The following is a 24381-nucleotide window of genomic DNA, read 5'->3' on the forward strand; positions in this document are numbered from 1 at the left end:
TATGCATGCATGCGGGATAACCCATCCGCGTTTCCCATTTCCTTCCCTGCTCTGTGTTTCAAGTCAAAATGAAACGGTTGGAGACTCAAAAACCACCGCATCACCCGAGCGTTCTTCTCTTTAGCCCTATGCATCCAGGTGAGTGGGGCATGGTCACTGATGAGGGTGAAGTGGCGCCCCAGCAGGTAGTACTTCAGGCTTTCTAGAGCCCACTTTACTGCCAGCGCCTCTTTCTCAACGACTGAGTAGTTGGTTTCCGTGGTTCCAGCTTCCTGCTTAAAAACAGGATGGGGTGTTCCACCCCTTCTACCTCTTGGGATAGCACTGCTCCCAAGCTGACCTCTGAGGCATCCGTCTGAACCACAAACTCTTTCTCAAAGTCTGGTACCACCAGCACTGGATTACAGCAGAGAGCCTCCTGTAATGTCCTAAATGCTTTGGTGGCCCTTTCATCCCATTTGACCATGTTTGGCCCTCTGGCTCTAGTCATGTCGGTAAGTGGGGCGGCCACTGTGGCATAACTTGGGATGAACTTCCGGTAGTAACCGGTCAGCCCTAGGAAGGCTCGAACCTGCTTCTTATTTACTGGTTTCGGCCATTCTCTAATTGCCTTCACCTTCTTATGTTGGGGTTTGATTAACCCTCTTCCCACAGTGTATCCCAGGTACTCTGTTTCCTCTAACCCCACATAACACTTGGCAGGGTTTGCTGTGAGCCCTGCCTTTCTAAGGGCGTCTAACACTGCCTGTACCCGGGGTAAGTGGGATTCCCAATCTGGGCTGTAGATCCCCACGTCATCTAAATAAGCTGCGGCGTATGCTTTGTGCGGTTTTAGGACTTTGTCCATGAGCCGTTGAAAGGTGGCTGGGGCCCCGTGTAAGCCGAATGGCATGACGGTGTATTGAAACAAACCGTCAGGTGTTGCAAAGGCTGTCTTTTCTTTGGCCCTGGGGGTCAGAGGAATTTGCCAGTACCCTTTTGTCAGATCAAGGGTCGTAATGTACCGAGCATGACCGATTTTCTCCAGTAGTTCATCTACTCGGGGCATGGGGTAGGCATCAAACTTCGAGATTTAATTTACCTTCCGAAAGCCGTTACAGAACCGCAAAGACCCATCGGGCTTGGAGACCATCACAATTGGGCTAGACCACTCACTATGTGACTCTTCGACCACTCCAGCTGTCAACATTTTCTCAGTCTCTGCTCTAATCGCGGCCCGTCGAGCCTCGGGTACCCGATATGGCCTCATACTCACTTTTCTCCCTGGTAGGGAAACGATATCATGAGCCGTAACCTCAGTTCGGCCAGGTACCTCTGAAAACACATCTCTGTTTTTCTGGATCAGGGTCTTTACTTCCTGTACTTGCGCTGGGGACAGAGTGGGTGAAATATTTACTTCGGCTGTCTCCTGAATGTGTGTGGGGTATGTGACCATTAGTGTTTCTCTCTCTCTCCATGCTTTTAACAGGTTTATGTGATAAATCTGTTCCTGGGGCCGTCGACCTGGCTGTCGGATCCGATAATTGACCTCTCCTATTCTCTCCAGTACTTCATATGGTCCTTTCCATGTGGCTAGTAGTTTACACTCTACCGTGGGGATCAGCACTAACACCTTATCTCCCGGTTGAAATTCCCTCAGGGTAGCCTGCCGGTTATAAGTGTGCCGCTGGTGTTCCTGTGTTTGTCTCATGTGCTCTCTGACGATGGGCATGACTGTGGCTATCCTATCTTGCATTTCCGTGACGTGCTCTATGACACTAGTATACGGGGTGGATTGGTGCTCCCAGGTTTCCCGGGCGATGTCTAAGATTCCCCGGGATGCCTCCCATATACCAGCTCAAAGGGAGAAAACCCCAGCGAGGCTTGAGGAACCTCTCTAATGGCAAACATCAGATACGGCAACATGCAATCCCAGTTTTTCCCATCCTTATCGATTACCTTCCTGAGCATTGACTTCAGGGTTCGGTTGAATCTCTCAACCAGCCCGTCCGTCTGAGGATGGTAAACCGATGTCCTCAACTGTTTCACCTGCCACAGTTTACAAAAGGTCCGCCATAAGGCGGGACATAAAGGGGTCCCCTGGTCGGTAAGGATCTCCTTTGGAACCCCTACCCTGGTGAACAAGAGCACTAATTCCTTTGCGATATTTTTGGAAGTCATCGTCCGAAGGGGAATGGCTTCTGGGTAGCGAGTGGCATAATCTAGAATGACCAGAATGTATTGGTGCCCTCTGGCGGATTTGGGTAGTGGGCCCACTAAATCCATCGCTATCCTCTCAAATGGCGTTTCGATTATGGGGAGTGGCACTAACGGGCTTCTAAAAGCTGGTCGGGGAGCTGTTAACTGGCACTCCGGGCACTCTCCACAATGCCGAGCCACTTCAGCTTGAATTCCTGGCCAGTAAAACCTCCTTACAATCCGGTCTCGGGTTTTATCGATACCAAGGTGTCCACCCAGAATGTGCCCATGAGCTAGATCCAGTACTGTCCTCCGGTATCGAGTGGGAACCAACAACTGTTCCACCACATCAACCCCTATTTTCGAGACTCTGTACACCAAACCCTTTTTCATGATGAAGTGGGGAAAACTATTAGGCATCATCCCAACATTTATGGGAGTACCATCTACGACCTGCACATCTGCTCTGGCTTGCTGCAGCGTTGGATCCTGGTTTTGGGCCGTCCCAAAATTAGTCAAGGACCCTGCCAGGTCTGCTGGTTCTAGATCGTCGTCCTCTGGATTCAGATCGACCCCAGCCCCACTAGTACTGGGCTGTTCGTTATCAGCGAGGTTTGCCACTTCATCCTCCTCCTCCCCTACTAGCACCTGTGATGTTGTCCCCTGGGAGACCTCTTTTCTTGGCTTTGGTTGAAGGCCCCATGCTTCTTCCTGCTTGGTCAGGGTTGTTGGCTTCTCAAATATGCCATTCTTGTGGCCTAACTTCGCAAAGTTAGGAAAGTCTCGACCCAATATTACATCATATGGCATCTTTGGGACCACGCCGACCTCATAATCCAGCAGACCGTCCTCTGTTTGTATGCTCACTAAGGCCGTGGGGTACAGACGGGTATCCCCATGAATGCATGTAACACTGATATCCTGTCTTGTATCCAGTTTATGATTCGGCACTAGGCCTGCAACGACCAGGGTTAGCATACTGCCGGAATCCAGCAGTGCTTCAACCTCTTTCCCTTCAACCTTCACCCTGCACATATGTTTGTTTCTTGATCTTTCAAGTACAGTGGTTACAACAGGACATGCATACCGTATATCATCTTCATTTTCACCAAGGTTACATTGCATTGGCTCTTCTTTAATAGGGCAGTAGGCTGCAATATGTCCTGGTTGATTACAATTGTAACAGATAATAGGGGTTCGGGGGGGAGACCCCCTCGACCCCCAGTCCCGGTTTCCGTTTTTTCCCTTAGTGTCTTGGCCTGATTCTGATTCTTTCCTCATGGCCCCACGCTGCTCTCTTCCCCCTCTAAAATGTTGGGACAGCCTTACCCCGTTCGCTGGTTCGCCCATGCCTGGGGAACGGGAATCTTTCCTCCTGTGCCTGCTCAGCTGTTCTTGCCGTACAATACCGTTCAACCAGGCCCACGAGGTGGTCGGCGGAAAGTACCTCGTTCTGGCCAACCCATCGTCTCACTTCTTGGGGTAGACCTCGATGAAACTGGTTGAGTACGATGGTCTCGACAATCTCGGCGGATGACCGGGTCTCTGGTCGCAACCATTTCCGTGCCAGGTGAATCAAGTCGAACATCTGTGTTCGTGGGGGTTGTCCCGGTCGGTAAGACCACTGGTGGAAGCGGTGTGCCCTCACGGTATCAGTCACTCCCAGTCTAGTCAGGATCTCTCCCTTTAGTTTATCGTAATCCTGTGCATCTTTCAACTCCAGGTCGAAATACGCTTTTGAGCGTCCCCTGCCAGGTATGGTGCCAGAAGCCCTGCCCATTCTTCTTTCGGCCACTTCTCCCTCTCTGCCGTCCTTTCGAAGGTGGTAAGATATGCTTCCACATCATCCTGCGCTGTCATTTTTTGAAGAAAATGATTGGCCCTCATTTGGGTATTTGCAGCTGGTAATTGAGCCCCAATTTGGTCCGCTAGCCCCTTTAGGCCTTCTCTTAACTCCCGGGTGTTTCTCTCTTGCTCTTCTGTGAGCAGCTGGTTGGTGCGGTGCTGGATCTGTAACGTGTCCTGATACATTCGCATTGCATCCTGATGAACTATTTGTTGAGCTCTAGTTGCCTCTTGTTGGGCGGCCGCCGCTTGTAACAGGGCCTGTATGGCTCCCTCCATACTCATTTTCCTGAAAAACTGTCCTAACCAAACAAAGCCAAAACAAAAAAAAACCTGACTCCCCTTTGGAGTGCTAACTGAACATTTTTTTTTTTTCTTTTTTTTTTCTACCTAACCAGTGGTATGTTAGTCCATGCCCGCATCCTCCTCCACGTGTGGCAAACCTCTTCAAGGTTAGGAGCGTTTGTCACAAACTAAGTGGTAAACTGTCACCAAATCACCCAAGAATGAGAGTTCTTTCGAACAGGACAGTACCTGTGTGTTTGTCCTGGTCCACCCAGGCCGTAGGCGAGGTCAAGGATAGCAGGGTTCGGTACACAAATCGGGTTCTCGGTAGGTCCAGGTCCAAACGCCAACAGGTAAGTCCAAAACAATCCAGCTCATACACGGTAAATCCAGCCAATCTCTATAGTCTCTTTCTCTATTGTTCATAGCTCCTTCCAGCACTCTCTCTCCCTCTTCCTGGTTTTTCTTGACCCTTTATCTGTGAGTCGGCTCCACCTTCTGAGGGTTCCCCTTGCTTCTGGGACTTGTAGTTTTGGCGGTCGGCCATTTTGTGATCTGTAGTTCTGACAGGGGTGGCCATTTTAGTGATCGGGCAGAGCCCGTTTATTAGTTCTGCTCTCACATATCTGCCACTTATCACTCGACCCCCTTCTTTGCCACAGTATGTACGGCAGGACCAAATCGGAGAGATAGGTAGGAGCAAGCCCATGTAATGCTTTGTAGGTTAGCAGTAAAACCTTGAAATCAGCCCTTGCCTTAACAGGACCACTCCAGACCATGAGTGATAATAGTAGTAATAATAATATATACACATTTACAACTGTGGTAATGATACGTCCATTGGGAAGTGGGGGCATGGTAAGTTTCTTTCGGGTGAAAGGCACGGAGGTAAGTGAATGAAACAATAATAAAAAATGCTCAGGTGAGAGTGCTCAGGTGTTTAGGGGTTTCCGTTGGTGCTACTACGGTGGAGAGTCCAGACCAGGTCTCCACCGTGCGCATTCCCCCTGAATATGCCGATTTGGCTCTCACATTCTCTAAAAAGAAGGCGACTCAATTACCACCTCATCCACGTGGCCATTGTGCGATAGATCTCCTGGTAGACGCTGCACTTCCCAGGAGTCACGTGTATCCCGTCACAAGCGGAGACGGTGGCTATGGAGACATATGTCTCCGAATCCCTGCGTCAGGGGTACATTCGGTCCTCCACTTCACTCGTCTCCTCGAGTTTCTTTTTTGTGAAGAAGAAGGATGGAGGTTTGCGCCCGTGTATTGACTATCGGGGTCTGAATCAGATCACTGTGAGGTATAGTTACCCGCTACTACTCATAGCCATGGCGATTGAGTCAATGCACGGCGTGAGCTTCTTCACCAAACTAGATCTCAGGAGCGCTTACAACCTGGTGCATATCCGGGAGGGAGACGAGTGGAAGACTGCTTTCAGTACCACCTCAGGGCACTACGAGTACCTCGTCATGCCGTACGGTTGAACGCGCCATCAGTCTTCCAAGCCTTTGTAGACGAGATGTTCAGGGACCTGCACGGCCAGGGTGTGGTGGTGTATATTGATGACATTTTGATATACTCCGCTACACACGCCGAGCATGTGTCCCTGGTGCGCAGGGTGCTTGGTCGCCTGTTGGAGCATGACCTGTACATCAAGGCTGAGAAGTGCCTGTTCTTTCAACAGTCCGTCTCCTTCCTAGGGTATCGCATTTCCTCCTCAGGGGTAGAGATGGAGAGTGACCGCATTTCAGCCATGCGTTATTGGCCGACTCCCACCACGTTAAAGGCGGTTCTTAGGGTTTGCCAACTACTACCGGAGATTTATCCGGCGTCAGGTAGCGGCTCCCATTACCTCAATGCTGAAGGGGGGCCCGGTACGCTTGCAGTGGTCAGCTGAGGCGGACAGGGCCTTTAGTCACCTGAGGGCTCTGTTAAACTTCTTGCGACTCTCAAACCCGGATCCGGGAGCGTAATCATCGCCTCAAACTAACTAACATAACGCAGCGGACATAAATATCCCTAGAAAATCTTCCTATTCATGAAAATCACAAATGTAATATATTGAGACACAGCCTAGCCTTTTGTTAATCACACTGTCATCTCAGATTTTCAAAATATGCTTTACAGCCAACGCTAGACAAGCATTTGTGTAAGTTTATCATAACCTAGCATAGCATTATGCCCTGCTAGCAGCAGGCAACATTTTCACGAAAATAAGAAAAGCAATCCAATTAAATATTTTACCTTTGAAGAACTTCGGATGTTTTCATTCAGGAGACTCCCAGTTAGATAGCAAATGTTCCTTTTTCCCCAAAATATTATTTTTGTCGGCGAAATAGCTCTGTTTGTTCTTCACGTTTGGCTGAGAAATCGTCCGGAAAATGCGGTCACTACAACGCCAAACTATTTTCCAAATTAGCTCCATAATATTGACAGAAACATGGCAAATGTTGTTTAGAATCAATCCTCAAGGTGTTTTTCATATCTATTCAATAATATATCCACCGGGACAATTGGTTTCTCATTAGAATCGATTGGAAAAATGGCTACTTCTGTACTTTACGCAAGATTTTCTGCGTGAGCCATCATGTGACCACTTGCTCAATGTGGTCCCTTACGGCTATTCTTCAACATTAATTGCGTAAAAAGACGTCACAATGCTGTAGACACCTTAGGGAATAGGTAGAAAGCGTAAGCTCATTCGTAGCCCATTCACAGCCATATAAGGAGTCATTGGCATGCAGCGCTTTCAAAATATGGGGCACTTCCTGATTGAATTTTTATCTGGGTTTCGCCTGTAACATCAGTTCTGTTGCACTCACAGACAATATCTTTGCAGTTTTGGAAACGTCAGAGTGTTTTCTATCCAAAGCTGTCAATTATATGCATAGTCGAGCATCTTGTCGTGACAAAATATCCCGTTTAAAACGGGAACGTTTTTTATCCAAATATGAAATCCTGCCCCCAGAGTTTCAAGATTAACCTTGGCTCATCCGTGTTGGCCCATCCGGCTCCCTCTTTGGCGTTCATAGTGGAGGTGGACGCGTCCGAGGCTGGGATATGAGCTGTGCTCTCTCGGCGCTCAGGTACGCCACCGAAGCTCCGCCCCTGTGCCTTCTTCTCGAAGAAGCTCAACCCAGCGGAACGAAAATATGTTGTGGGGGACCGGGAGCTGTTGGCTGTCGTCAAGGCCTTGAAGGCGTGGAGACATTGGCTTGAGGGGGCTAGACACCCTTTTCTCATCTGGACTGACCACCGCAATCTGGAGTACATCCGGGCAGCAAGAAGACTGAACCCTCGCCAGGCAAGGTGGGCCATGTTTTTCACCCGTTTTGTGTTTACCCTTTCCTACAGACCAGGCTCCCAGAACATTAAGGCAGACGCATTGTCCCGGCTGTATGACACAGAGGAGCGGCCCATGGATCCCACTCCCATACTCCCCGCCTCCTGCCTGGTGGCGCCGGTAGTGTGGGAGCTGGACACGGACATTGAGCCGGCGTTATGTGCAGAGCCCGCTCCCATCCAATGTCCCACTGGGCGTCTGTACGTCCCGCCTGCTGTTCGTGACCGGTTGATCTATTGGGCCCACACGTCACCCTCCTCTGGTCATCCTGGGATCGGTCAGACAGTGCGCTGTTTGAGCGGAAGGTACTGGTGGCCTACCTTGGCTAAGGACGTGAGGGTTTATGTTTCTTCCTGCTCGGTGTGTGCCCAGTATAAGGCTCTTAGGCACCTACCCAGAGGTAAGCTACACCTTACCCGTTCCACAGCGGCCTTGGTCGCACCTGTCGGTGGATTTTCTGACTGATCTTCCACTCTCACAGGTTAACACTGCGATCCTGGTCATTGTGGATCGTTTCTCTAAGTCCTGTCGTCTCCTCCCTCTGCCCGGTCTCCCTACGGCCCTACAGACTGCGGAGGCCTTGTTTACACACATCTTCCGGCACTACGGGGTGCCAGAGGATATAGTGTCTGATCGGGGTCCCCAGTTCACGTCTAAGGTCTGGAAGGCGTTCATGGAATGTCTGGGGGTCTCGATCAGTCTTACTTCAGGGTTTCACCCCGAGAGAAATGGGCAGGTGAAGAGAGTGAACCAGGATGTGGGTAGGTTTCTGCGGTCCTATTGCCAGGACTGGCCAGGGGAGTGGCCAGGGCAGACAGCGTTTATGGCACGATAATGCACAGCCCCATGTCGCAAGGATCTGTACACAATTCCTGGAAGCTGAAAATGTCCCAGTTCTTCCATGGCCTGGATACTCACCAGACATGTCACTGATTGAGCATGTTTGGGATGCACTGGATTGACGTGTATAACAGCGTGTTCCAGTTCTTTATTTCCTTATATGAACTGTAACTCAGTAAAATCTCTGAAATTGTTGCATATTGCGTTTATATTTTTGTTCAGTGTATATACTATATATGCAGTATATATACATGTTGTGGCAAAATTTGTCACAAATTAAGTGTGAAACTGTCACCAAATCACCCCAGAATGAGAGTTATTTCGAACAGGACAGTACCTGTGTTTGTTTCTCCGTCCTGGTCCACCCAGGCCATAGGCAAGGTCAAGGATAGCAGGGTTCGGTACACAAATCGTGGTTCTCGGTAGGTCCAGGTCCAAACGACAACAGATAAGTCCAAAACAGTCCAGCTCATACACGGTAAATCCAGTCAATATCTATTGTCTCTTTCTCTACGGTTCATAGATCCTTCCAGCCCTCTCTCTCTTCCTTCCTGGTTTTTCTTGACCCTTTATCTGTGGGTCGGCTCCACCTTCTGAAGGTTCCCCTTGCTTCTGGAACTTGTAGTTTTGGCGGTCGGCCATTTTGTGATCGGGGTGGTCATCTTAGTGATCGGGCAGAGCCCATTTATTAGTTCTGCTCTCACATATCTGCCATTTATCACTCGACCCCCTTCTTTGCCACAATGTATATATTAATACCATTTTGTTGTTGCTCTGTAATACTGCTACCCATCTATCAATTTTTTGAAGTTGACTTTAGCTAGCCCAGATAGGTTAAAATCTCCCAACCTCATTACTAGCTACCAAGAAGCCATTTCAGGTTATCAATCAAGTTAGAGTAGCTAGCTTGTCTATCTAGCTTAGCTGGCATGCCTACTGCCAAGTTTGGTAGATTTTAGAAAAGCAAGCAATAACTTACTGAATAAGACTCACATTCCTTTCAATCTTTTACTGAGACTTTAGCAGAGATACAGAGAAGCATATATTGTTTCTTTAAAAAAATAATCTCCAGTCAGGAGGATATAGACAGCTCAAGAGGTATGCTTAGATATGCCCAGAAATTTTACATTGTGATTATGGGTAGATTTCAGGTGTTTGAAAAATGCAGAATTCCCCAACTTCCTAGCCCCCCTCCGGACCACCCCCAGCCATCCTAATGTACTTTGTGCTGCCTCAGTTTTTTGGGCTGCTTGACAACCCTGATGAGGACCATGCTTAAAACAGGACGGTCATGGATAATTAGCTATGCACACCCCCTCACCCTCTCCCCTCCCCCTACAGCTCTAGTTGCCCCAGACTCATGGTTCTCCAGGGACTAGTTAACTTTATCAAGCCAATCATTGTGTTTATATTCTTGTTAGTTCCAGGTCATTTGGTCATAGGGCCCTAACGAGCTATGGTGGGTATGTTTTGGTTTTAGATTTATAGTATATCCACTGGCAGAGTAGGTATGTAGCTGAAATAGGTATGGTTCTTTATTGAGGTATTGATATTATTCTTGTACAAGACATAATGAAAAAGTACTATAGTATACTATGGTCTAAATACTGTAATATTATTATATTTACATACTGTAGTATTTACTGTAGTGTTTTTGCAGACATGACTGTAGTATTCTATAGTATTCAGTAGTGTTTTTGTGGACATGAATGTAGTATTCACTGTAACGTCTCTGTGGACATGACTTTAGTATGCCATAGTGTTCACTGTAAGTTTATTTCGGACTTTACTTTAGTATTCACTGTAGTGTATTTGCGGACGTGACTAGTATATTACAGTATTCACTGTAGTGTTTTTGCAGACATGACTAGTATACTATAGTATTCACACTAAAGTTATTACAGGCATAAATATACATTTACATTTAAGTCATTTAGCAGACGCTCTTATCCAGAGCGACTTACAAATTGGTGCATTCACCTTATGACATCCAGTGGAGCAGCCACTTTACAATAGTGCATCTAAATCTTTTAAGGGGGGGTGAGAAGGATTACTTTATCCTATCCTAGGTATTCCTTAAAGAGGTGGGGTTTCAGGTGTCTCCGGAAGGTGGTGATTGACTCCGCTGTCCTGGCGTCGTGAGGGAGTTTGTTCCACCATTGGGGGCCAGAGTAGCGAACAGTTTTGACTGGGCTGGCGGGAACTGTACTTCCTCAGTGGTAGGGAGGCGAGCAGGCCAGAGGTGGATGAACGCAGTGCCCTTGTTTGGGTGTAGGGCCTGATCAGAGCCTGGAGGTACTGAGGTGCCGTTCCCCTCACAGCTCCATAGGCAAGCACCATGATCTTGTAGCGGATGCGAGCTTCAACTGGAAGCCAGTGGAGAGAGCGGAGGAGCGGGGTGGCGTGAGAGAACTTGGGAAGGTTGAACACCAGACGGGCTGCGGCGTTCTGGATGAGTTGTAGGGGTTTAATGGCACAGGCAGGGAGCCCAGCCAACAGCGAGTTGCAGTAATCCAGACGGGAGATGACAAGTGCCTGGATTAGGACCTGCGCCGCTTCCTGTGTGAGGCAGGGTCGTACTCTGCGGATGTTGTAGAGCATGAACCTACAGGAACGGGCCACCGCCTTGATGTTAGTTGAGAACGACAGGGTGTTGTCCAGGATCACGCCAAGGTTCTTAGCGCTCTGGGAGGAGGACACAGTGGAGTTGTCAACCGTGATGGCGAGATCATGGAGCGGGCAGTCCTTCCCGGGAGGAAGAGCAGCTCCGTATTGCCGAGGTTCAGCTTGAGGTGGTGATCCGTCATCCACACTGATATGTCTGCCAGACATGCAGAGATGCGATTCGCCACCTGGTCATCAGAAGGGGAAAGGAGAAGATTAATTGTCTGTCGTCTGCATAGCAATGATAGGAGAGACCATGTGAGGTTATGACAGAGTCAAGTGACTTGGTGTATAGCGAGAATAGGAGAGGGCCTAGAACAGAGCCCTGGGGACACCAGTGGTGAGAGCACGTGGTGAGGAGACGGATTCTCGCCACGCCACCTGGTAGGAGCGACCTGTCAGGTAGGACGCAATCAAGCGTGGGCCGCGCCGGAGATGCCCAACTCGGAGAGGGTGGAGAGGAGGATCTGATGGTTCACAGTATCGAAGGCAGCCGATAGGTCTAGAAGGATGAGAGCAGAGGAGAGAGAGTTAGCTTTAGCAGTGCGGAGCGCCTCCGTGATACAGAGAAGAGCAGTCTCAGTTGAATGACTAGTCTTGAAACCTGACTGATTTGGATCAAGAAGGTCATTCTGAGAGAGATAGCGGGAGAGCTGGCCAAGGACGGCACGTTCAAGGGTTTTGGAGAGAAAAGAAAGAAGGGATACTGGTCTGTAGTTGTTGACATCGGAGGGATCGAGTGTAGGTTTTTTCAGAAGGGGTGCAACTCTCGCTCTCTTGAAGACGGAAGGGACGTAGCCAGCGGTCAGGGATGAGTTGATGAGCGAGGTGAGGTAAGGGAGAAGGTCTCTGGAAATGGTCTGGAGAAGAGAGGAGGGGATAGGGTCAAGCGGGCAGGTTGTTGGGCGGCCGGCCGTCACAAGACGCGAGATTTCATCTGGAGAGAGAGGGAGAAAGAGGTCAGAGCACAGGGTAGGGCAGTGTGAGCAGAACCAGCGGTGTCGTTTGACTTAGCAAACGAGGATCGGATGTTGTCGACCTTCTTTTCAAAATGGTTGACGAAGTCATCTGCAGAGAGGGAGGAGGGGGAGGGGAGGGGGATTCAGGAGGGAGGAGAAGGTGGCAAAGAGCTTCCTAGGGTTAGAGGCAGATGCTTGGAATTTAGAGTGGTAGAAAGTGGCTTTAGCAGCAGAGACAGAAGAGGAAAATGTAGAGAGGAGGGAGTGAAAGGATGCCAGGTCCGCAGGGAGGCGAGTTTTCCTCCATTTCCGCTCGGCTGCCCGGAGCCCTGTTCTGTGAGCTCGCAATGAGTCGTCGAGCCACGGAGCGGGAGGGAGGACCGAGCCGGCCTGGAGGATAGGGGACATAGAGAGTCAAAGGATGCAGAAAGGGAGGAGAGGAGGGTTGAGGAGGCAGAATCAGGAGATAGGTTGGAGAAGGTTTGAGCAGAGGGAAGAGATGATAGGATGGAAGAGGAGAGAGTAGCGGGGAGAGAGAGCGAAGGTTGGGACGGCGCGATACCATCCAGTAGGGGCAGTGTGGGAAGTGTTGGATGAGAACGAGAGGGAAAAGGATACAAGGTAGTGGTCGGAGACTTGGAGGGGAGTTGCAATGAGGTTAGTGGAAGAACAGCATCTAGTAAAGATGAGGTTGAGCGTATTGCCTGCCTTGTGAGTAGGGGGATGGTGAGAGGGAGAGGTCAAAGAGGAGAGGAGTGGAAAGAAGGAGGCAGAGAGGAATGAGTCAAAGGTAGACGTGGGGAGGTTAAAGTCGCCCAGAACTGTGAGAGGTGAGCCGTCCTCAGGAAAGGAGCTTATCAAGGCATCAAGCTCATTGATGAACTCTCCGAGGGAACCTGGAGGGCGATAAATGATAAGGATGTTAAGCTTGAAAGGGCTGGTAACTGTGACAGCATGGAATTCAAAGGAGGCGATAGACAGATGGGTAAGGGGAGAAAGAGAGAATGACCACTTGGGAGAGATGAGGATCCCGGTGCCACCACCCCGCTGACCAGAAGCTCTCGGGGTGTGCGAGAACACGTGGGCGGATGAAGAGAGAGCAGTAGGAGTAGCAGTGTTATCTGTGATGATCCATGTTTCCGTCAGTGCCAAGAAGTCGAGGGACTGGAGGGAGGCATAGGCTGAGATGAACTCCGCAGATCGGCAGTTCCAGAGGCTACCGGAGACCTGGAACTCCACGTGGGTCGTGCGCGCTGGGACCACCAGATTAGGGTGGCCGCGGCCACGTGGTGTGGAGCGTTTGTATGGTCTGTGCAGAGAGGAGAGAACAGGGATAGACAGACACATAGTTGACAGGCTACAGAAGAGGCTACGCTAATGCAAAGGAGATTGGAATGACAAGTGGACTACACGTCTCGAATGTTCAGAAAGTTGAGCTTACGTAGCAAGAATCTTATTGACTAAAATGATTAAAAATGATACAGTACTGCTGAAGTAGGCTAGCTGGCAGTGGCTGCGTTGTTGACTTTGTAGGCTAGCTGGCAGTGGCTGCGTTGTTGATTCGGGGGCTAGCTGGCTAGCTAGCAGTGTTGATTACGTTACGTTGCGTTAAAAGAACGACAATAGCTGGCTAGGTAACCTAGAAAATCGCTCTAGACTACACAATTATCTTTGATACAGAGACGGCTATGTAGCTAGCTATGTAGCTAGCTACGATCAAACAAATCAAACCGTTGTACTGTAATGAAATGAAATGAAAATGTGATACTACCTGTGGAGCGAGGCGGAATGCGACCGGGTTGTTGAGTTCCAATCGGTAGACGTTGGCTAGCTGTTGGCTAGCTAGCAGTGTCTCCTACGTTAAGGACGACAAATAGCTGGCTGCGTTGTTGATTCAGGGGCTAGCTGGCTAGCTAGCTAGCAGTGTTGATTACGTTACGTTGCGTTAAAAGAACGACAATAGCTGGCTAGGTAACCTAGAAAATCGCTCTAGACTACACAATTATCTACACAATTATCTTTGATACAGAGACGGCTATGTAGCTAGCTATGTAGACGGTGGGCGTTAGCTAGCTGGCTAGCTGCTGGGCAGATACGTTAGGACGACGAAATACGATAATTACGCAATTATCTTTGATACAAAGACGGCTATGTAGCTAGCTAAGAAGAAATTGCTAAGATTAGACAAATCAAACCGTTGTACTATAATGAAATGTAGTATACTGTAGTATTTTTGTGGACATGACTGTAGTATGCTGTAGTAACCTGCAGTCCAAGGTTGGCTAAAATGGCACAACTACCAGACTACACCACTTACTGTTTAATGAGGGGAACACCACAACCAGAACATAAGACTCGCAGGTTCGTGAAAAGCCACCTATTGAGTTGGTTCAATAGTTCTGAGCAATGCAATGGACCGGACAACAATTGTAACATCTAAACGTTAGGCACGTTCTAGGCCCATTAAAGGGAAACAGCACAGAGGGATATATAAAGAACAAACAAAGTTTATTAACGCTTAGACGATTAGGTTTGTTTGTCTGACAGATAAATAACCCTTTAACAAGAGTACACCAAAAGGACTTCATAGATCTGTTGCTTCCTCTGAAATGCAACTGTGCTTCCACAGAGACTCGGTTGACCATAAGTAAATAAGCATTTCACTGTTAGTCTGCACCAGTTGTTTACGAAGCATACAACAAATACATTTTGATTTGACCGAGTTCAATATGTTGTTTTGTAGTTAGAGGAATAGGAACAAAGTCAAATTGATTGTATGATTGTACAATTGAATACATGTTTGTGTCAAAAAAATGGACATACATTTTCAAACGTAAGGATATTAAACTCAAAAGATACCCACAAATTGAACAGAGCAGTTGCTGAGTTTTATTTGTCTGGATCAAGTGCCATTCTGTGACTTTGGTTAATACGCCATCTTTTTGTTGTTGTTGTGGTATCGTTTTGGTATTGAGTATAGTGATGGTATCGAGTATAGTGATGGTATTGAGTATAGTGATGGTATCGAGTATAGTGATGGTATTGAGTATAGTGATGGTATTGAGTATAGTGATGGTATCGAGTATAGTGATGGTATTGAGTATAGTGATGGTATCGAGTATCGTTTTGGTATTGAGTATAGTGATGGTATCGAGTATCGTGATACTAAACCTGGTATCATATCGAAGTCAAAATTCTGATATCGTGACAACACTAGAGTGTGTAGTATAGTATTCTCCAGTACACTACAAAATGAAAATGATAAAGTAAGCACTACATGAGTGAGGGATACTACAGTGTGGGGTATAGGATTCCACAGTAAACTACAAAATCTAAATTCTAAAGTAAGTGCTACATGATCTAGGGACACTACAGTGAGGAGTATAGGATTCTACAGTATACTGCAGTTTACTACCCACATTCTATAGTAAGTACTATAGTATTCTATAGTACAGTGTAGTATTTTTTTGTGGGAGAGGACATCAGTTCTTATTGACAATAACACACTTCCACTAGGTGAAAAGTCCCTGCATACTGAACTCCTAGGACAGACACAGAATATTAACTATTTTATGAAAAGGCTTGTTTAAGAATCAAAAGCTACGGTTGGTAATCAGGAACATGCATTGGGTGTGGGGATGTGAAATCCAATAACAGGAAAAGGAGAAGAGCGTGGCCTGTATTTTTCAGCCTCCTCTCCTCTTTAACTAGTTTGAGAGCAAACAGCTGACGACCACCTGGTTCTAGAGATGGTCTTGCACAGTAACATCCTGTAAAACCACATGATGCACCCGGACAGTGAGGCCTCTGGGAATAACAGGTCCGCCACCACACCCTCACAGGGATGTTTTACACATTGACTCTCCATATATTTGACAGACTCTCCCATCTTCATGGTAGGTAGTCCAGTGGAGGAATGGGGTTGTTGACATCGCCTGCTGGCTGTGTCGATGAGCAGTCCAGTTTACTGGTCACCACACCCGTTTGCAATTTTGTTTGGCACTAGTGCAAGGGTAAATGTTGCATGGGCGATTTTGAAATTCATACATTAGATATCCTTCGGGGAATTGCTGTGTTATCTTGTGTGGGTTCCTGGGTCCTCTGTGTTATCTTGTGTGAGTTCCTGAGTCCTCTGTGTTATCTTGTGTGAGTTCTTGTTACTGTCCTGGTAGAGCAGGGACAGGTCAAGGTCATGTGAAGAGCCACAGTGAGTTCGGTTCCTCCAAGAATGAGGGATTGAATGCTGAAGGAGGACAGACCTTCACCTACTCTATATTCACCCCAGTCCAGGATCCCACATCTCTTCTTAATTTATCCGTCTGGGAAACAAATCCATCTGTTTTGGTTTTGTGGTTTTTGGCACGTTGCCACGTTACTCTTCTACCCACATTAGAGCCGAAGTTGCCGTCCGTGAATTCCTGATTAATAACAATTAGGCTTATCTACGTGTGGAAATAACATACTGTAAGATAGACTCTCATTTTGGAATGAGAAAGTCTCTGTAGTTGAGTGCCAGCTTATTTTGGTTTTCAGCTCATTAACTTTCTGAACAATGTAAAATGAGAAGTAATGTAAAGTCTCTTTGTGCAACCATGTAGGAAACATTTCCCTCATATTGAAATAATTAAATTAGTTCTGGTCCACAACACACACATAGGCAACAATTGTTTAATAGCCGTGGAGAGGGATGAGAGGGATTTTGAACATGTGCGCTGGGAATTGGCCATTTCCTTCCATTTCCCCAACATTCTCTCTTTCTCAGATTGAGCAACATCACTTTTCTTTTACATAAGGGTCTCGAACGTATAAGAGAGGATGTCGTCATTGCAGAGCTGAGAGGATTTAGTTTCAAAATATCTCTCTGGCTGACTGCACTGTTACCAAGGAACTTCACTCCAACAGAACATAAACCTTAAAAGCCTTGTTATAGAGGTTGTTTAAAATAGATCACTTCTCTTTCCTTTCCAAAGACATTAACAACAAACAGTCATTGCCAAAGGTATAAAAGAGATCACGACACTATCTTGCTGTTTTAATAGTAATACTGTAGTATACAACTCTAGTGTTATTAATTATCATCCCAGTGACAATTAAGTGATCCAATGCGGTGGATTGCATTGATAAATGTTCAGGAGCCATTTTCTGTAGTAAGTGTTGTTGATCTGTAGCATATTCTATCTGCTATGGAGATGTAGGAGATGTATAATTGAGCCTCTCGTCTTTCTCCTCTCTTCCATGTGTCCTCCTCAGTGTCCAGGTCCCAGATGTCCTCAGAGAAGCAGGAGGCACTGATGGAGAACATGACCCGTATGGGGGACCGCTCTCGGGAGCTCCAGCAGTCCCTGGGCGACATCTCCTCTCAGGCAGACCTCCTGGAGAACATCTGGAAGCTGGAGAACCTGTTCCAGAACCACAGTGAGTCCTTAAAGCAGCTGGGCCGGGCAGTGAGCGGCCTGGAGAGGGATATCAGGGATCTGCAAGGCCACTGCCAGTCGACAGACAGCACCGTGGAGCAGCTGGGGGACCGTGTATCCGTCCTGAACCGCTCCACCCAGAGGAACGTGAGTGGGCTCAGCAACCAGCTGGCCCATGCCTCGGTCTCGCTGCACAACCATGACCTCCTGCTGAGGAGCACAGCAGACCAGGTGAACCAGCTCAAGGATAGGCTGGAGGAGGTTGGCTGGACAGTCGGCTCAGTCAACCACACGTTCACCAGCGACATCAGCGTCCATCACCTAAAGATCCAGGACCTGCAGGTGCAGATCAGCAATGCAAGCCAGGATGCACGGTACATGAGGGAGACACAAGTGCACATGGAAGAGACACTGAAGAATGAGGTAGAGATCCTCAGCACCATCACAGAGGACCTGAGGCTCAAGGACTGGGAGCACTCCAATATCCTCAAGAACATCTCCTCCCTAGAAGGTAACGGCCCATCACTGATCACTGGCTAGAATTAAGTTTATGTCATGATTAATCTCCCTATGATTCCTGAGCTCCTTACACGATGGTTAAGGAATATGTGAGATGAAGATGTTGATGTTGTATTGAGACTTGCTATCATACTCAATGACTTTCCTGGTTAAATAAATGTCAAATAAGTATGTCATGATGTAATGTTAGCAGGAATTAGAATTCAGTGATGTGAATCCATGCCAAATAAGACGTTGAATCAGAATCTGATTGATATTGTATGTGAATGGGACAGTGTTTTATTTAGGCTGGAAACAATTGTGGGTTACATTTAGAAGCCTCCAAAACCAAGGAAATCAGCCCTGTCATTTGTTCCACTGCACATCCCATTTGCTTGTCATTAAGCATTGGTTTAGCCAGGAAACCTCCACACCTTGTCGTGGTAATTGGCACTTTTGGCCTGCCTCCTCTCCCTCCCTTCATCACTCCATCCCTCCATCCCAATGCCTTTAGCTTATGTTTCATGCATACCTTCCTATTTGGCAGTGGTGAACAAATGAGAAGGGGAAGAAAACACAAATTTAAGCAAAGTTGAGAGGTGGATCAAGAAACTGTGATGTGTTGGTCTGAGGAGAGTGTGAGCATGGAAACATCACACAGCCACTTGATTAACAGGAATGACCTCAGGAGTGACATGTTTGCTGTTTTAGTGAAGTGTCTTCTGGCTGGGAGGATCACTGTGTCCATTGCCTTCATTCTCATGGAAATGTAATTGTCATAATTTAAACATTGATCTCGCGCTATTTTCATTATTCACCAGTGGTGAAACAAAATAAGGAAACTTGAATGTTATTTTAATGGATCATTATATAAATGGTTATCCTTAGTGTAAAAACAATATCAGCCACCTTAAATAGCCTAAACATGTTTGCTTTTTTAAAGCATCACAGCTTCATCAGAAAGCCAATGGTTTAAATAATCTATCTATCAAGTTGATACCAAATGTCTCAAAACTGATTTCATTGCAGGTGTTTTCCCTTGACATGCAAATAGGGCCTTACCAACGTGTGTTTTCTGTCCAACCTACTCCGATTCAGAATTGCTGATCCATGACACAGCACCACATATTGTTAACGGACAGCTCTTTATGTGAAAGTGGTTCGCTGGTTGACCCTCATGGAGTATGTTTGTTTGTCTTGAGCATTCTTAATTGAATTAATAGAAGACTGTTAAGAAGTGATGAGTGATATCATTGGTCCTACTACTAAAACAAGCCAGTCAACACCAATTAAGTGGAGTGGTTTTCCCTTCAGACCCTCCAGTGTGATAAGACTTCCAAGTGAACTTTCAACCCTGACTTGTCATTAGCCACTACTTTATGCCATGACAGTATCTTAGGATCTAAGGAGCAGCTCACATTATGATTTGAAAGGCTACTTTGAAAATGTCAGTCGGACAAAATAAGACTAATGTCTAACTTTTCAATTGTGATTCCATTGTGGTGTACCTTGGGAAACGTGGTTTCCGTTGTGGCCAAGCTGATTCTACAAACAAATCTGATGTCAGTTAACTGGATCCAAGTAAAAACAATTGTTGGATGATGTCCGTTGGATGAGCTCCTCTGCTTTAGTCTGAGGGTGTGGTGAAACATGAATGACATACCAAGAGGAAACAATTTATGGGATTACACAACTTCAGTAATCATATTGTCTTCATATTACAGTATATTCATCAGTTTGTTATGTCGGGATCAACTCAATGCTTTAATGAGGTTGTTTTCCACAGGGCCTCCAGGACCAAAAGGTGAGAAGGGCGATGTTGGGCCACTTGGGGCCCCTGGTGTGGCAGGCCTCATAGGGATGAGAGGTCCGTACACTGTACAGTACTGTCATTTGTCCTAGTCTAGCTTTCAACATACATGACTTTCTTCAACCATTTTTCAACCATGTCCTCGAAACGTATCTTACTGTAATTGGCCCGGGTCACGGATTATGTATCCTAAACCCTCATAGACATATTTCCAAGAAGAATGCTGAAAGCAATCCTCCCTTTGGGAGCATGGAACATATTAATTTGTTATAGCCACCCAGAACACTCCTCCTACCACATTCAAACTATCAGTCAGTCCACTATCCTACTTATGAAAGAGTTGGTTACTACAGTATACCTTGTTAGTAATGCAGCGACTATATCTTCAATTATTGATTCACCAGGGGTTACCTAGTGAACACGGCCCTCTATGGTTCCAAATCCATAAATCCACTCTGTCTACTAGCAACCTAATAACAGCCCTCCAACTGGGCTCAAAGCATCCTGTGAAATGTAGCATGGGCATTCTTTGAGATAGTCTTTCATTACATAATTAAATGGTGAATAAAGAAAGAACATCGGAAAATGTTATTATGGCATGCAAGCAGACCATCTTACTCAAAGATTCGTATAAGATAGGCTGTTTGCATTCTTTGAAACGCATTTCAGATATCCTGTTTGAAAAGAACTGGGAAAATAAATCCAATGCTTTGTTTATGTACCCCCGGCAGGTTTTACAGGAGAAAAAGGATTCCAGGGTCCAAGGGGACTAAAGGGCCCGAGCGGCCCTGACGGCCTACAGGGGGAGAAAGGCGAAATGGGACCCGAAGGGCCCAAAGGTATGTCTGATATTAGTACTGTCTGACAGCTGTAGAGCCATTAGTTAAACTAACATCTGTTCCTCGCTGCCTCTTTGAACCTGCTGTCAATGGTTACATCTATCTCCCTTATCCATCTGTGATGGCATGCTCTCTCTTAAGCTCAGGCTTCAGAGAGGGCAATGCAGGCTCAGGGTCTATTCCATCTGATTTACTACAGTAACAGTCAAAAGTTTGGACACACCTACTCATTCAAGGGTTTTTCTTTATTTTTTACTATTTTCTACATTGTAGAATAATAGTGAAGACCTCAAAACTATGAAATAACACATATGGAATCATGTAGAAACCAAAAAAAGTGTTAATCAAATTAAAATATATTTGCCTTGATGACAGCTTTGCACTCTCTTGGCATTCTCTCAACCAGCGTCATGAGGTAGTAACCTGGAATGCTTTTCCAACAGTCTTGAAGGAGTTCCCACAAATGCTGAGTACTTGTTGGCTGCTTTTCCTTCACTCTGCAGTCCAACTCATCCCAAACCATCTCAATTGGTTTGAATGTCGGGTGATTGTGGAGGCCAGGTCATCCGATGCAGCATTCCATCACTCTCCTTCTTGGTTAAATAGCCCTTACACAGCCTGGAGTTGTGTTTTGAGTAGCCATGCTGGTTAAGTGTGCCTTGAATTCGAAATAAATCACAGACAGTGTCACCAGCAAAGCACCCCCACACCATCACACCTTCTCCTCCATGGTTCATGGTGGGATCCACACATGCAGAGATCATCCCTTCACCTAGTGGGCATCTCACAAAGACACGGCGGTTGGAACCAAACATCTCAAATTTGGACTCATGAGAGCAAAGGACAGATTTCCACCGGTCTAATGTACATTGCTTGTGTTTCTTGGACCAGGAAAGTTTCTTCTTCTAGTTGGTGTCCTTTAGTAGTGGTTTCTTTGCAGCAATTCAACCATAAAGGCCTGATTCACAGTCTCCTCTGAACAGTTGATGTTGAGATGTGTCTGTTACTTATTTGGGCTGCAATCTGAGGTGCAGTTGAGGCTAGTAACTCTAATGAACTTATCCTCTGCAGCAGATCTGGGTCTTCCTTTCCTGTTATGGTCCTCATGAGAGCCAGTTTCATCATAGCGTTTGATGTTTGTTGCGACTACATAATCCGTGACCCGGGTCAAAGTTCTTGAAATTTTCTATTTGCCTATTTGAGATGTTCTTGCCATAATATGGACTTGGTTTTTTACCAAATAGGTCTATCTGCTGTATACCAACCCTACCTTGTTACAACACAATTGATTGGCTCAAACACATTAAGAAGGAAATAAATTCTACAAATGTACTTTTAGCAAGGCACACCTGTTAATTGAAATGCATTCCAGGTGACTACAAAGGGTGGCTACTTTGAAGAATCTCAAATATAAAATATATTTTGATTTGCTTAACACTTTTTTGGTTACGGCATGATTCCAAATGTGTTATTACATAGTTATGATGTATTCACTCTACAATGTAGAGTAATAGTAAAGAAAACGTGGTAAAAATAAAGAAGAACCCTTGAATGAGTAGGTGTGTCCAAACTTTTGACTGGTACTGTATATCTTCATGCCCTCTGCCTCTGCCTCCCCATCCTAACCCAAAGCAGACCTTCCTTATCAGCTGAACCGCCAACCTAAAACCTTGCAGACAAATGTCTCCCTACACTATAATAATGGAGGAAAGCCATGCCCGGTTTTTAGTTGGTCCAACCTTAGCCCTGAGATCTGGCTGTAGACGCTGATGGTGCCTAGACATCATAGGAGTCTACAGCCATGTCTCAGGGCTAGTCCTACCTTGCTTCTAGGAAGCTTTTTCATCCTTCAACACCTTGTGTGTTGGGAATCAGAACTTGTTTTGTAATCAGATACTCCTCTCACACATATGATTTGAGACACAGTGCCTTATTGTATTGGTCATGGATTTGACTATCCACAATGGACGTATTTTATTTCTCTATGCAAACCAAACAGCTGGATCAGTTTAGTTTGGCTGAACTGTCCGGTGCTGGAGGCTCAAACCCCTGCGATCCAATAACATTACGATTTGGATGTGGTTGCTCTGCGCTCTCTATCTGCCCTGTCCTCCCAGCCCTGTTAGACTGACTCACTGTGACTACAACACACATAACACGGGGTTAGATAAATACGAAATAAAATAACAAAGGCACTTCGCCTTTTAGTAAAGCTTGTAAAAGCACCCTTGTGGAAAAGGGAGAGATGTTGTGTGGCCTGTTAAAGTAGGCCTTTCTTTATGCATGTTTTTCTGTGAGTTAGAGCTGAGTTTGGCATTGGGTGTTTGAACCAGAGTAAGTGTCTAACATTTCCTGACCACCGCACACATTACTATGAGGATGTGGTCAGCTCAGAGCAATACCCGACAATTGGTGGTTCTGTTTGGGTGCCACTGCCATTGGACACTTTCCTGTGATTTTGGATCTGAAAATACAGGAATTAAACGTGGGATAATAGTCACGTTATTACAGTAACAGCTCATAACCACACCTTGTGGTTTAAAACTTGTAGTTACGGAGAGATGTTCCCGCAGAACTGAGTGGTAGGAATTTTAATATTCCATCAAAGGCATATCCAGAGTTTGTTATTTTTATGAATGTTCTACAAAAAAAGTTGACAGTACCATAATGGTCATTTTTGCTTTATTGTGTGGTGTCCTCTATAATCATGGACATAAACTTCTAGTACATATCAAAATACAACAAATCTTAATTTAGTGGAATTAAAGATTGAAGTTGACTGATTACTTCATTTTCCACAGCCTCTCTCAAGTCCAGACAGTAAATTAAATGTATGGTGCTAGCACACTTGTAACAATCAAGACTTTCAAATGAAACTGCCAGGCTCCAGAATGTCCCTGAACCCACACTCAGATCCTCATCAGATGCCCTCTTCAGGACACAAATGTATCCAAGGAGGATCTTCTTTTAAAAACATTTCTAAGACTGTTAACTGGCTTCAAGTAGTGAAGCCAGAAAGACGCCATAAAATGTCTCTCTGCTCACTCTGAAAGAGGAGCTGCAGGACGACTGTGCTTTCAGCCTCTCAACCCCAGCGATTTTTCATAAAATCCTTTAATCGTTAAATTGATGTTGTCTTTTGCTCTGACTCCTTTTTGTCTTTCATAATATGGCATACAACCCACAGACAGACAGATGAGTTGCCTCAGACGACGAGCGCAGAGCAACAAACAAAACAATAGTCCACAACCATGGATGTCGGATCACAGAGAATCAAGGACATATGTGTTCATGTTCACTTTTGGGGAAACATACACCTCATTATACTGTATTTGCTGTCTATACTGTCTTTTTCTTTGTGCTGTTTGTCTAGTCCACTTCAGCAAAAGCTCAAGATACTGTAGTTCACACGGAGGTTGTCCTATAATTGTTAAGTCTAATGACAAGGTGCTTACTTACATTAAGTTTGTGGGTCTTCAGTTCACGTTACAAGATTATAAGGTATCCAAAGGGAAATTGAGTTGAGGGATGTCTAAAATCAGACCTGAGGTTGGTTCAGCTGTCTTTCTTCTCGGTGTGAAGTGGACTATTTTAGAGTTACTTTGTTCCCCTAACCATGGGAAAAAAGATAATCTCACAAGTATTCTTGTCTCACAAGTAGAGGTGGCACCACAGGTCCTAGAGTTGTGTGGTGTGAAAA

General features: G+C 46.1%; 1 protein-coding gene across 2 annotated transcripts in view; it reads left to right on the plus strand.

Annotated features, from left to right (window-relative positions):
* Positions 1-24381, plus strand: part of LOC115107753 (scavenger receptor class A member 5) — an 88639-nt gene that overhangs the window by 41632 nt on the left and 22626 nt on the right. For both annotated transcript variants that reach the window (XM_029631366.2, XM_029631367.2), the window contains exons 4-6: positions 17371-18045; positions 19819-19899; positions 20574-20681. In XM_029631366.2, the coding sequence (XP_029487226.1) occupies positions 17371-18045; positions 19819-19899; positions 20574-20681 (864 nt within the window). The remainder of the gene's footprint in view (positions 1-17370; positions 18046-19818; positions 19900-20573; positions 20682-24381) is intronic.

Source organism: Oncorhynchus nerka, linkage group LG24 (assembly GCF_034236695.1).
Source record: "Oncorhynchus nerka isolate Pitt River linkage group LG24, Oner_Uvic_2.0, whole genome shotgun sequence".
Lineage (NCBI taxonomy): Eukaryota > Metazoa > Chordata > Actinopteri > Salmoniformes > Salmonidae > Oncorhynchus > Oncorhynchus nerka.